Source organism: Mustela nigripes, chromosome 4 (assembly GCF_022355385.1).
Source record: "Mustela nigripes isolate SB6536 chromosome 4, MUSNIG.SB6536, whole genome shotgun sequence".
NCBI lineage: Eukaryota > Metazoa > Chordata > Mammalia > Carnivora > Mustelidae > Mustela > Mustela nigripes.
Genome location: NC_081560.1, coordinates 69,678,138 through 69,691,160, shown reverse-complemented (window position 1 = coordinate 69,691,160; position 13,023 = coordinate 69,678,138). Strand labels below are relative to the sequence as shown.

At 38.6% G+C, this 13,023-nt stretch overlaps 1 protein-coding gene across 1 annotated transcript; it reads right to left on the bottom strand.

Moving 5' to 3' along the window:
* Nucleotides 1-2,327: 2,327 nt before the first annotated feature.
* BET1 (Bet1 golgi vesicular membrane trafficking protein) lies at nucleotides 2,328-12,324 on the bottom strand. The gene is made up of 4 exons (XM_059395737.1): nucleotides 12,131-12,324; nucleotides 7,746-7,870; nucleotides 5,044-5,100; nucleotides 2,328-3,497 (listed from the first exon to the last, which is right to left on the bottom strand). Exons 1-4 carry the CDS (start codon nucleotides 12,147-12,149, stop codon nucleotides 3,342-3,344), a joined length of 357 nt encoding a protein of 118 aa, XP_059251720.1. The 5' UTR covers nucleotides 12,150-12,324; the 3' UTR covers nucleotides 2,328-3,341.
* Between the last annotated feature and the right edge of the window lie 699 nt (nucleotides 12,325-13,023).

The window sequence follows — 13,023 nt, the reverse complement described above, 5'->3', positions numbered from 1 at the left end:
CAGAGGGAAGACAAAGAGCTGCCCTCAGCCCTAGCAGGATGGTGGTGTTGGGGGAGGGGGGTAGGCTGCAGGGAGAAAGTGCCCAAAACAGTTTCAGCAACATGTGGGGGAGGGACACCGATTAGGTTCCTAAGTGTCCCGCCTGACCCCAGAACTACCACTGAGTCCCAGGAACCCACTCTAACTTCTTTACAAGGAATGGCACTTCAGTAGCACAGTAACGCTGTGTTACCACTGCCTACCCACAACTGTTACTGCTGTTTTACAAATACAGTAACTGAGGTGGAGAGGCCATTAGCCCAGGCTCACAGCGTGAGTGGGAACCAGGATTTATGCTTAGGCAGGGTGACTGCCTAGGTTTCAGTCTTAGCTACGATGCTATTCTGCTTCCCAGTAAATATTTAGTCAAAGGTTATTCATCACTATAGCCTGATGAAGTTATTTACTGACTGAATGTACCCAAATTATCGAGCACTTTTCTCACACTCTCTACAAGGAAGCAAATTCAATACATATAATTTGAAATTTGAAAGCATTGAAAAATTAGGACAATAGTTTATTTTTTAGAACCAGCAGCTCTCTATGGGTGCAGGTGCTGGGGTTTTCTCTTCCAGAATTCTGATGTTTAAGATGATGCATATTTGTTTTAGGTTTAATAGCTATTCTCTAATCAGGGAGTATCCATGAATTAATTTCCATGCTAATTTAAATTCTACAGTAATGTGTATAATTCTCCTTTTGCTCATTGTAGAGACCTACACCTTGTGTCCAGAGGGGGTGATGCAGGTAAAGTTACACTTCCTATCATTTGCAAGTGTGTCAGCACTTCTAAGGACTAACTCATGGTGAAATGGAGTAGATACTTTGCAGAAAAATCTAGACATTTGGGAGTTTCATAAACTGGTTCCTGAATTTTCTTCACCAGTGTATCACCCATCACCCAAATATATGCCAGTCTTTTGTTGTTTGAATAAAAACTATAATGTGGGTATGTTGCCTGTTCAACAGGCATAAAGGATTAAAACAGGATTATAAAGGGTTAGAGCTTTACCATATTTGATGTTTCCCCCAAATTTTGTTTCTGGGAGCACTTTTTACCAGGGGTTCCCCAAGTGGGAGAAGGAAAGATGCTGCCAGAAGACTCTCTGATGGGGCAGGGACGGGCCCTTCCAGAGGAGCAGTCTGCCTGCCAGGAATCTCAGCCAAGGCAGTGATGAGGGAGTAATAGGAAATGCTGGTTAGCGATCTTAGGCAGTTCTAAAAACAGAATCATAATAGAAGAAATGCTGGACAGTGCAGTGATAGAATCACTCTTGTAGCACCTCAAACCCCTTTCCCTGAAAGTCTCACCTCAATAATATCCAACACTGAAACGGTGTTTTAATACTTTACACAAATTGTCATCTAACAGCCAAACTTGACCTTGAGATCTATCCTTCACTTGCCATGGCTGGTTTTCCCAAGGCTTTGATCTCATTAACCATAGTTGATTCTCTTGTGTTTCCATCTTCTAGTCATTTTTTCTTTGGCTTTCTGCTCTTAACTTTTGCAATTTTTATTATTGACAATGAGTCTTCCCAAGCTCTGATGTCACATAATTGGCCCAGCATACACAGTTAAATAATTCTTGAAAACTGAACCAATCTCTAATGCAGAGGCATTTCTGGAAGTCACAGCATCACCCCGAAGCCTGAAACCACCTTATGTCTTGCTCTTAAAATAAGCCCCTTTTCTGATGTGTATGCTAATGATAGGGAGAACTAGTATTTATTAAGTGATTACGTGTCATGTATTTTCAATAAATTACCTACCTCTGACAACAATCCTATAAAATAGGTGATTTAATGGAGAAACAGGTCCAAAAACATTGAGCAAGGGAAGGAATGGAGACTTGAACTCAGGTCATCTAACTCAAATCAGTGTCTCTCACATCGTATCACAGGACCTTTGGCCTATTTCTTTGGTTTTTTCGGGGGGAGGGGCTGTTTCTTATATGTGAAGTCACTTAACCCTTCTTCATTCTGGAGTTTCTGTCAAACACAGCCAAAGACAAGACCTGAACTGATAAGTAATTAGGGATGAGCAAAAGAGCATTCATTCACTCTCTGCAAAATCAAAAATAAGAGACTACAACTAAAAGTAGAGGGAGTTAAAGAGATTTTTTTGAAACTGCAGTCATTATTTATCTCATTTGTTTGAAACAAGTTCTGAAATAATACAAATATATTATCTTTGCCAGATTTTTTGGGGGACCTGTTTTCAGGACCATTTCTTAGAGTCTATGTTTGAAAAAAAGAGAGACTTGAACAAAGAGGCAACAAAGACAATACATTTCATTAAAAATTTTATTTTTTGAGCCCATAAATAGGCAAATTCCAAATAGTAGCAATACAGAGTATTTAAGAACATCTTAATATTTCTTTTTATCCATCTTTGTTTTTCTTTCCATAAACAAATATACTGGATTAAAGCAACAACACTTAACCCCAAGTTCAATGCCCGAGTACTTTCAATATCTATTTTGAACACATAATAAAGCAGAGGCAGTTAATTTTATTTCCATTCAGAGCTTAGCAATTACTTTAGCTTCACATTATTGTCACAAATGATAACCAAAGGGCCTATCTAAGTAGCTAAAATCATTAAACTATTATAAGCCAAGTCAACAGTATGTATAAAGTTAATATCAAACAACAACTAGACTGGTATACATTTGTTTTGAGCCCTAGAAGAAATGTGCCAAAATAACAAGCTTTGGTAAAAGATGAGGTCATTGGGCAGAGGGGAAAGAGGAGTCATGTCATCAAAATTTTTGAGGAAACCTGTAGGTAAAAGGAAATCAGCCTACAATTTTAACCAAATAGAGGAAGAAAGGGCAGTACATTATCAGGATTGATGGTAATTCGGGAAAACACATACACCATTCCCTCACAAACTAGTTCACTACCTCAAGAGTTCAGCAACAGGCTCTCCAGGAATTCTGTTATTCTCCCCCTAAGTTTATTCACATGGAACATAAACCTACATTTATGCTAACAGCACAGTATTGTATGGCTATTTAATCTGACAACGAACAACAGGAAAAAAATTGTTAGGGCTAAAGTGACTTCGGGCCATCTCAATACCCCTGAAAATAGGGGCAAAAAATGAATTATTAAGCAACAGTATTCAAAGAGCACTGTTTATGTAATGTAATTTATAAACAAATAAAATTCAGTAATCCTCCATGGAAAAAGTCGTAATATTTGAAAATTAGAAATGTTCTGATGCTGATTTTTTTTACCAAAGTGGCACTCCGAAGTGTTAAGTTGGAACAAATTCCAAACTCACACTTACTTGCATCACCTCAGTTTAATAATCCAATAAATGACAAAAAAGACAAACAATGAAAATAGCATCATATAGCACAGCAGCTTTGTTTGGCTCCCTCTAGATAAAATCTTCAGTTTTCCCATAGTTTTACCTAGAAATCCAGTTGTAGAATCAAATTGTGAATCCTGTGAGGAGAAAAGGAAACCATAATAGCTCGATTCTAATATTCTACATATGCACATTTAAATAATTGAATATACTGTTATTAGAATACATTTTTAATGATACTTTTAGTGTTTAATCAATTCAGGAACCTGTTTGTAACTTGGGTAATCAAGTCTGATTACTCTGTGCAAAACAAAGTAATTCTCTCAATGAATAAAAAGCTCTTTCATTACCCAATAAACATTTCTTTCAGGACCAGAGTAATTCAAAATCCCAAACTATTTAGGTCTTTTCCCAATCATGTGAATTAAAAAAACATTAACAATAAAGGTATGTAGTTTGTCTATTATCACACAGGTGTTTTCTGTTTTTGTTGGGGCACTGCTCTCCAAGGTCAAATGGTTAGCTGCTTTCAGTAAGTCAGTACAATAATTCATCCAAAATTTAATATGGTTAGCAGTTAAATGTACTTTATTTTTAAGATCTTTTTATTTAGATAGCTGACCTTGAAGTACAGTAGAGTCTATTTAAAGTTAAGAGAAATCATGTAGAAGTGGTAAAATGTGGTTAAGAGTACAAATATGGATGGGGAAAACTACCATATTAAGTCCTAAAGATGAGAGGTCTAGGTGTGGATTAGAAATACTCCACTTTCATAGAAATCTCAATATCCTAAGATGTTAAGCTATATGATAGTTAGCCTTTGCACTGCTCAAGTTTTATGGAGTTCAAGCACGTTAGATCTATAGTTCTTCACCAGGGTTATGTATCACAATGACCTGGGACACTCCCTTTTTTCATAAGTTTGTGTAAATCCCTCGCCCCTGAAATTCTCTTATCAGTATATTTAAATTGGGAACCAGGCATAAAAATTTCCAGAAAGGTTCCCCCGGTAATTCTAATGTACAACCTCCATACAAACATTGCTCTCAATGCCATATTTATTTTTTAATGCCATCCTCATTTTTTAATAATACAATTTTAAAAGCAAGTGGAGAGACTAGACTAGGGAAGGTCCAGAGAAGTAACATCCAAAATAAACATTCAAGAATGGAAAGAGATGCTACAAGAAAAGGTGTATGTTGCTGAGCTCACTGAGACTTGAGATGAAAGGCCCTGGGATGTTACTATGTTCAAATCTTATTTGTTCAGGAGTGATCCTGAGGAGATTAAGCAAAAGAAATAGGCTCACATTAAGTCAAAGACATTCAGATGATTGAATAAATGAGGAACTTTTTGATTACTTGGTAGTCTGTATTCATTAGGATTTCTAAGAACACTCAAAATAGTCATTTGTCCTGAGTCTTCAACAGTGTTTCTAAATATAAGATGAAAGTTACAATGGCTTCTACCTCCTCCTCCCATTTGTGTTAGGCAAGATGAAAAATGGGAAAATAAATAAACTTATTAGTTATTTCAAAGCAATGAGATACAAAAGGGCAGGAATACAGGACTTATGATCTCTAATTTCAAAATGGATAAAAGTTAAAATGGTATTATTACTGATTAAGAGACTAAAATTGAGAATATTAGATCAAATTTCAATTTAAAGTCAGAACTACTCACCATTTCAGCTAATAATTTATTTTGATGTTTAACCTCATGGCCTATTTCAATGGAGAGCTATTTAAAAAAAGCACATATGTTATTACTCATATAAAGGTTTTTAAGTATTATAAAGTAAAAATAATACCACTCTAAACATACTTTTTCTCAAATAAAACTGTCTTCTGAAAATATAAAATACATAAACTTTCTTCTGATATTTTTTTCCACTGACATGAAAAGGAAATTTAGAATTTCTACTCCTTCTCAACTATGGCTATTGTCTCCCTGTTCTTCATTTTGATTTCATCTTAATACTTAATTCCATCTTTTAATTTTGGTACATACTTCTCTCTGATTCTCTTGGCCTTGCATGCTTTTTTCTTCCTTTCTTTGTATTTAAACAACAGCATTTATCTGTGTATTTTCTTCTTTACATTTTAAAAGATATATACAAGTACCCATATTACCAATTCAAATCTACATTAAGTATTTAATATTTTTTTAATGAAATGGGACATTACTTTCAATATATACCTAAACTGGCTATTTATTTATATTCTAAAGGTTATTTTTCTTTAAAATATGATAATAAGGGCGCCTGGGTGGCTCAGTTGGTTAAGCTCAAGTCATGATCTGAGGGTCCTATAATTGAGTCCCATGTCAGGCTCTCTGCTCAGAGGGGAGCCTGCTTCTCCCTCTCCTGCAAGCCGCTCCCCCTGCTTGTGCGTGCACGCACTCGTGCTCTCTCTCTTTGCAAATAAATAAATAAAAATCTTCAAAAAACCTTAAAAATAAAATATGGTAAAAATTGGAAAAAAAAAAGACAAGTTTTGTTACCTCCATTCTGAGCTATGCAGAAAGAGGCTGAACCTAAAAGAAATACTATTTATGTGGTTATGGCTGCTATTCAGGCCAAAACGTATTTAATACTTTATATGAAAATTCATCAAAGGCTTCACTTCCAAGATATTTGGATAAAGTACAAGCAACAAATGAAAATCTTGGCAAACTGCTGCAAATATTATTTTCAACTTATCTTGTATGGAAAGCATATGGGGTGATTCTGATACAAAACCATACTAGAATTCTATAGATCAGAACATAAGCTTTTTCCCAAATTTAGCAATTCAGAGGTAAAAAAAACAACTATAAAACTAAATATCCCAAATCACCTAACAACTTTCTACCACTGTCATTCATGCCAAAGAAAGATATTTCCAGGAGGGAAAAAGCTTTTTCTAACAAGGAGCCTAAATTATCAACTGGAGTTTAAGAAACAAAACAAAAACCCCCAAAAACATTTAATTCTTAATTCTCTCTAAGTATTGATTCTCTAAATTGTAACATTATACAATATTACTTAGTTCATTGATCAACTCCTTTTGATTTAATATGACTTTGAAAACAATACTTGTTTCAGATAATAGTCTTCAGGCTCAATACAATTCTGTCTTCCAAAGACTAAGTTTTGGCAACATTAGCTTCTACTGAATATTCTATTAGTGTAGAGTGTGTTTAATGTAATACAGAATCAATCACATATGCTGTTAAGATCACCTTTTTGTTAATTCCTTTATTTAATACATATTAAGCTCAGTACCACTAATAAGAAATTATGCCTAGGTGTATATAAAAGACAAAAGTAAAGACAATAGCAAAACCCTACATTATGGTAAATTTCTTTTATGTACCAATAATTCCAATGCAGATCCCTATGTTAGAGAAATGGTATAAATGGTCTTATGATCACATGGGGAAAAAGTGACTTTTGCTGTGGTAATCAGGTAAAGCTTATAAGAAGGAAGGAGTGCAGTGAAGAGGAGACTTTACTATGGGCAAATTTAGTGCAGATAAGGAGGGATGGGACAGCGCTAAGGCAAAGGAATAGCAGGATCAAAGGTATGGAGTGCAAGTGACAGCCAGCACACACACACACAGAGTACTATAGCTCTCTTGCAGAAGACATATACACATTCGAAAAGTGTGGGGCATAAGGTCTGAAAAGTTGTGGACAATCTCTGAAGGACCTATTTGATCAAGCTCCAGAGCATGAATTCCATTCTTACATATGGAGACACTGGAGACTTCCGGGAGCATATGATGCATTTTTTTTTAAATTAACATATAATGTATTCATACAATTTAAAAAACAGCCCAAAAAGATAAGGTGACTGTGGCGACAGTACATAGCTCAGAACAGACAGTGCAATAAATGAGAAACAAACAGGGTAAGAGGCTCTCTCAGTAGTTCAGCCAAGAAAACCAGGGGATAGTATCAGAAATAAAAAAGAAGAGACAGAAAGAAAGAAGTACTAAACTCAGTTGACTGACCTGGGGTACAAAGGTAGAAACATGAAACACTGAGATGTGTAGCTTAGAATACAAGAAGAAGAAAAGTCAGGAAAAGAACTACGTGGGGCCAGAAGATGGACTGCTCTGAGACATTACTACAGACAACATACAGTACTGTAAATGCACCCACACACCAAAAAAGTAGAAGTTTAAAAAAAATAAACAAATGTACCATATGTTTTGATTGGCCACATTTTCTAATCTTCTATTTAAATCCCGTTTATATTTTGACTACATTTTGACCTTTCTGCATAATACACAACTTGGGTCACTGAATTCCTTAGTATGATGCCAATAATAATAGTTTATAATATGTACATACATAAATACATAAATTTGAAAGTATTTAACATCTGTTAAATACTTACAGATTTTATAGCAGTTACTTTGCTTCTCAGACTTTCAGTGAGTCTCTCGTTTTCCTCTTCACAGGCACTGTAGCCACTGTTAGCATAGCCATAGTTCCCATAGTTGCCAGGAGGTACTCCTTCTCCTGCAAGGATCAGAATCACAGTAGAGTTGTAGCAAAAACAAGCCACTTTTGAAACCTTGATGGGAAAGAACCAAAAAAGACCCCTGGAGGGCGTTGCAGACCACGTATGTCTATAATATTCACACTTCAAAGAAATTTTAAAGATTAATAACCAAACAGAGATCAGAACAATTCTAATGCCCTCTTTTAAGCAAAGAATGTTCAATTCATTCTTATACTTATTTACTGATTGTTTATTGATTGTCCACAAGACGTTAATGGGCACTGATATACAAGGATATTCGGGAGACATTCCCTGCTCCACAGAACTACAAATTTTAAAAAGGATCTAAAAGTAGTAGCATCAACTGTCCACTGAAGAAGCCTGGCGATGAAGGAAAAGGGAGAAAGAGAATAAACATAGCAGGAGGGAGCCCATGGCAGGGCGGGGCAGGGGTGGCGGGGAAATCCTTTACTGGCATCTCTTCCTTTTAAATAGAAGATAGCTGGAATTACTTATGGAGAGCACTAGCTGAGAGTTAAGAGGGACACACATTCCACAGATATTTCCAAAACTCCTATGCATCAGATCCATTTTTCTTTCTGGGTACTACTGTTGGGAGCCTATCTTCTAGGGAGCTGCACTGAGACTACCCAGTCCCAGCGACTGCCCAATAAAGTACTTGGTATTCATCAGGCAATCAAACAGGTGGCATGAGCCTTGGAGAGTGAATCTGTATGCAAATGAGCTAGAGCACTGCGACAGGAAAGCAGGGTGTTGCTTCACCAGTTTGTTTTTTTTTAAACAATTGATACCGTCAATTTTCTCAGTAAAGGAAGAAATAAGACTGTCTTTAAGGAAGGGTATCATTTGGAAAAATCAGTAAAGAGAATAATGGGGGAAAATGACTAGGACTACACAAGCCCTAGGGGGATAAAATGATCCTGGCTGAGGCAACATACTGTGGTGGTGTCAATCCTCCCGGATGTGTGATTTTTCTGAAGAAGAGCTCATCAACCAGAGTTAGCCTGGGAGAATCTGGATGGTTGGATTGATCAAGAGTTTGGTCGAGAGGTTTACAGCATCAGGGCTGAAGAAAAGAGCCCCAAGAGGCTGAGCTTGCTTGCCAAAAGAGAAGCTGAATATATGGAATGTGGGGACTACACTGGACAGGGACAGAAGCATTTCAGTGGAGAAATGAAGGAAAGGGGTGATAGAGAGACTAGGTCTCTGTAAACTCAGAGTAGATGAAGCCAGAGACACAGTGAAAGATGGAAGGACAGGAAGTAACAGTGCTGGTAGCTGAAGGATGGTTGGGGTGTAAATAGGAAGCTCTTTCAAGATATGGCACAAACCTCACTTTCTTTCAAAGGCAAAACTCCCTCTGAATTCTTACAATTCTTACTACACCAACACTAGTATTATACTCTAGAGAATACTATACGGGTAGAAACTAAATCTGTTTCACTCATGGCTGTATATCCCCCACAAAGTGTACTCTCACACACACACACAATGCACAGTAAGGCACACTCAAAAAACACTCATAAATTAATTAATACAATCTGACTTCACTTTTTTTTAAAAATTTTTTAAAATTTTTTTTTAAAGATTTTTATTTATTTATTTGACAGAGAGAGATCACAAGTAGGCAGAGAGGCAGGCAGAGAGAGAGGAGGAAGCAGGCTCCCCGCCAAGCAGAGAGCCCGATGTGGGACTCGATCCCAGGACCCTGAGATCATGACCTGGCCCGAAGGCAGCAGCTTAATCCACTGAGCCACCCAGGCGCCCACAATCTGACTTCACTTTTAGTCAACTTTGAATGCGCCTGCCTTTGCCAAGAAGGAAATCATAAACTTCTTTGAAGGCAGAGACAATGTCTCGGACTTCTTCTATATTCCCTGTACCTAATGACTAAATGCAGCAGACACTTACACAATTCCCACCACTACAAAAACCACAACAAAATGTTAAACAAGTATGTTCCGGGAGAAAGAGGTACAGTCCTCAAATTCTCCCTCCATTGCTGATACACTATTCATAAAACTCTAAATATAGCATGAGAAGTTGTAGGAAAGCTAGTGAATGCCAAAAATCACCCTCAGCCCGTGTCTATTTAGACAAATGCTACTTCTTTAGGGTAGTTTCTACCCTAACTGAGCCAAATCATTTAGAGATTCATGGGAAGTGTGCCACATGAATACCTATCAGCTTCAATATTTATCCCAAGTTTAAAATTCCAGGTCAATTCAATCTGATACTTAAAAAAAAAAAAAAATCCAGAATAAAAAGAATCACATCATACCAATGTAAATGATAATAGACACTTAAGTAAGCATCCTTCCACTCAACTACAAGGAAGCTTCAGGAAGTTGGGGGATGGGAAAACATTCTATCCTAGAGATTCTAATATAATTAGTCTGGGCTGCAGTCCAGGTATCAGTGCCTTAAATGCTCTTCAGGCGATTCTACTATACAGTCAAGGCTGAGAACCACAACTTCTCAAGTCCCTTTTCTGCAATTTATCATGGCACACTGCTGTACAAAAACATTCAAGGGAGCCAAAGGACCTATTGATGAGATCGAAACTACATGGCCTGGCACTCAAAGTTATCTCCTCAGTGGGGTTCTGGTTCCATGTTTCCTATCTCAATTACACTGGCTTAATAATAATCCCATATATACACCATGCTTAATCCTATCCTACAACTTTTCGGGGATACGAGGAGGGGTAGGAGAGTCTTGCTTCCAACTGGAATGTGCCTCTCTCACCCTCCAATGATCAAGCTCTAGTTCAAGTTCTTATGTTTCTACAAAGTAAGCAGTGCTCTATCTCTGGAATCCCTGAGACACTAGCTCTATAAATTATCTCCTCGTTGGATGTACAGCTGTCACCTTGTACTATAATTTATCTTCGTACATGTTCCTACTCACCAACCAGACTGCAAGCTGTGGGAGCACAAACAGGGCCACAATCAAATGTATACCTAGAACTTACTCAAATACACAATAAATGTCTGTTATCATTAATAATGATAAAAAGAAATAACACTTAGGCATATAAAATTAAACTGCTCAATATTAGCTATTTTCTTTCTCTACAATTTACCTGGCCAACTTTCTAGGATCCACATATTCATAAAAAGCTGTATTTTTCAAAAGCTCTTTCTCACAGGGGCGCCTGGGTGACTCAGTGGGTTGAAGCCTCTGCCTTCAGCTCAGGTCATGATCTCAGGGTCCTGGGATCGAGCCCCACATTGGGCTCTCTGCTCAGCGGGGAGCCTGTTGCCCTTCCTCTCTCTCTGCCTGCCTCTCTGCCTACTTGTGATCTCTGTCAGATAAATAAATAAAATCTTTGAAAAAAAAAAAGCTCATTCTCACACTACAATTTTTTAATCAATTAACAAGTATAAAGTTACTGGCAACTTTAAATACCTGACATTTTTGAAAATATTTTTTATTCCTTTTTCCATTTTATTGTAACCACTGAAAAAGGTAACATTACGTTTTTTTCAAATATTCTACGTATTTTCAGGTATGCTGCACGCTGATTTAACGGTGTTTTGTTTTTTTTTTTAAATACTCTCTTAATAGAGAGCTTCAAAACCCAGAATATGCTGTTTCATTAGCTGTCCGTTATAATGGCCCCTTAAAAGTCCTTGTGCTTGGTGAAACTGTTTCTTAAGTTTTCACACTGGAAAAAGACTCAGATTAAAAAAAAAAAATGTTCTGGGTTTTAATGGACTTTGACCCTGATGTTACATACTACGGCCTTTAACAATAACGACAGGTACATTTACCTTTGTAACTCACTGTTACCAGATTAATATGATTGTTATTAGCGTGCTTCGCATGCAACATTCATTCTTCAAATTTCGCTTCTGAAAAAACTAACATCCCAGGACGAGTGGAGTACAAGAAACCAAAGCCAGACTTGGGGAACTCAGCAGGTTTCGTAATCACTCTCTGACAGTCGATAATACAAGAAAACTTGGTAGTTCAGCTGGCACTGTACATACCCCACCCCCAGTCCTCCACTACTCTCCTTCTATAAGTGTGCCATTCAAACTTCGGGCTGAACCAAACTCAAGGAAACCCCTAGGATCTGATACAAATGGTGTGTATCTACTTGGCTCCGCCTCCAAAGACCCCTCCATACATCCAGCTTTCTAGCCCAGGTTCCAGCGACATAAGAACTGCTCTGATTTCTTTCCGCGTCCCCGCGCCCAGCACGGCCGGTTCTGGGGCCCCCGAAATTCGAACCTCAGCCCTCCTCTTACCCAGGCCTGCACGCCTCATCCTGCCAGAGTAGGGAAGAAAAAAGCTGATGGAGGGATGATAGGAAAGGGCCAGGGGTCCCCCGGACGGCGTCTTCAGTACCAGGGCCCAGAGAAACACCAAGCTCTTTCCCCAAAGCGCCACGACATCACTGGAGTCTAAACATCGCGCCGGCTGATGGCGTCACCCAGACACCAGACGCCTTGCGAGGCGGCCTGAATGTCATTCTGGGAAATGTAGTTCACCGTCGACGCAGTTAGTGAGGCAGGAGCGCGGCTTGAACTAGGCTCCAGGAGCGGGCGGGGCTTCCAGAGAGGGCCGGGCGTTGTGCGGTCTCCGACTCAGGGTCTGGAAGTCAGAGGAGATGCCGCTGCGTGGCCTGAAGTCTCCGTGTAGCTTACTCTCACCTTGTCGCCTCTACACCCCCTCCCCAAACCCCCCACCCCACCCTGTGCACCTCCCACACCCCCACCCCGAATTTAACGCCGTAGGTCTGCCTTCTTAGACCTTGGGAGGATAGTTGACTCATTTTTCCTGATTCCTCCTCTTACTTCCTCTGACCTCTAGAGTCAGTTCAGGGAAAGTCCAGGAAAACTTCTTCCAAGTTTCTGATCTCACTCATAGGTAATCTGAGACCCACAGAAAGGAAGGAAGGGGGTAACAAATTTGTGTTGGGTGCAGTAGAGGAAACCAGGTCCCGTGCCTTAAGACTGCTGCGGGGATTGCGGCGGTCAATAAATGAATAGGTTTCCAGAGGCACTAAAAGAATTAGTTACCTGTTAGTGGGTTGGCTGCGTTTCTGGAAATAACCAGGCAGGGCTCTTAGCTGTTGAGGACCCAAGGAACCCTAAACTCTCTCCCACTTAGACTTTTTAATGTACAAAAAGAATATGGA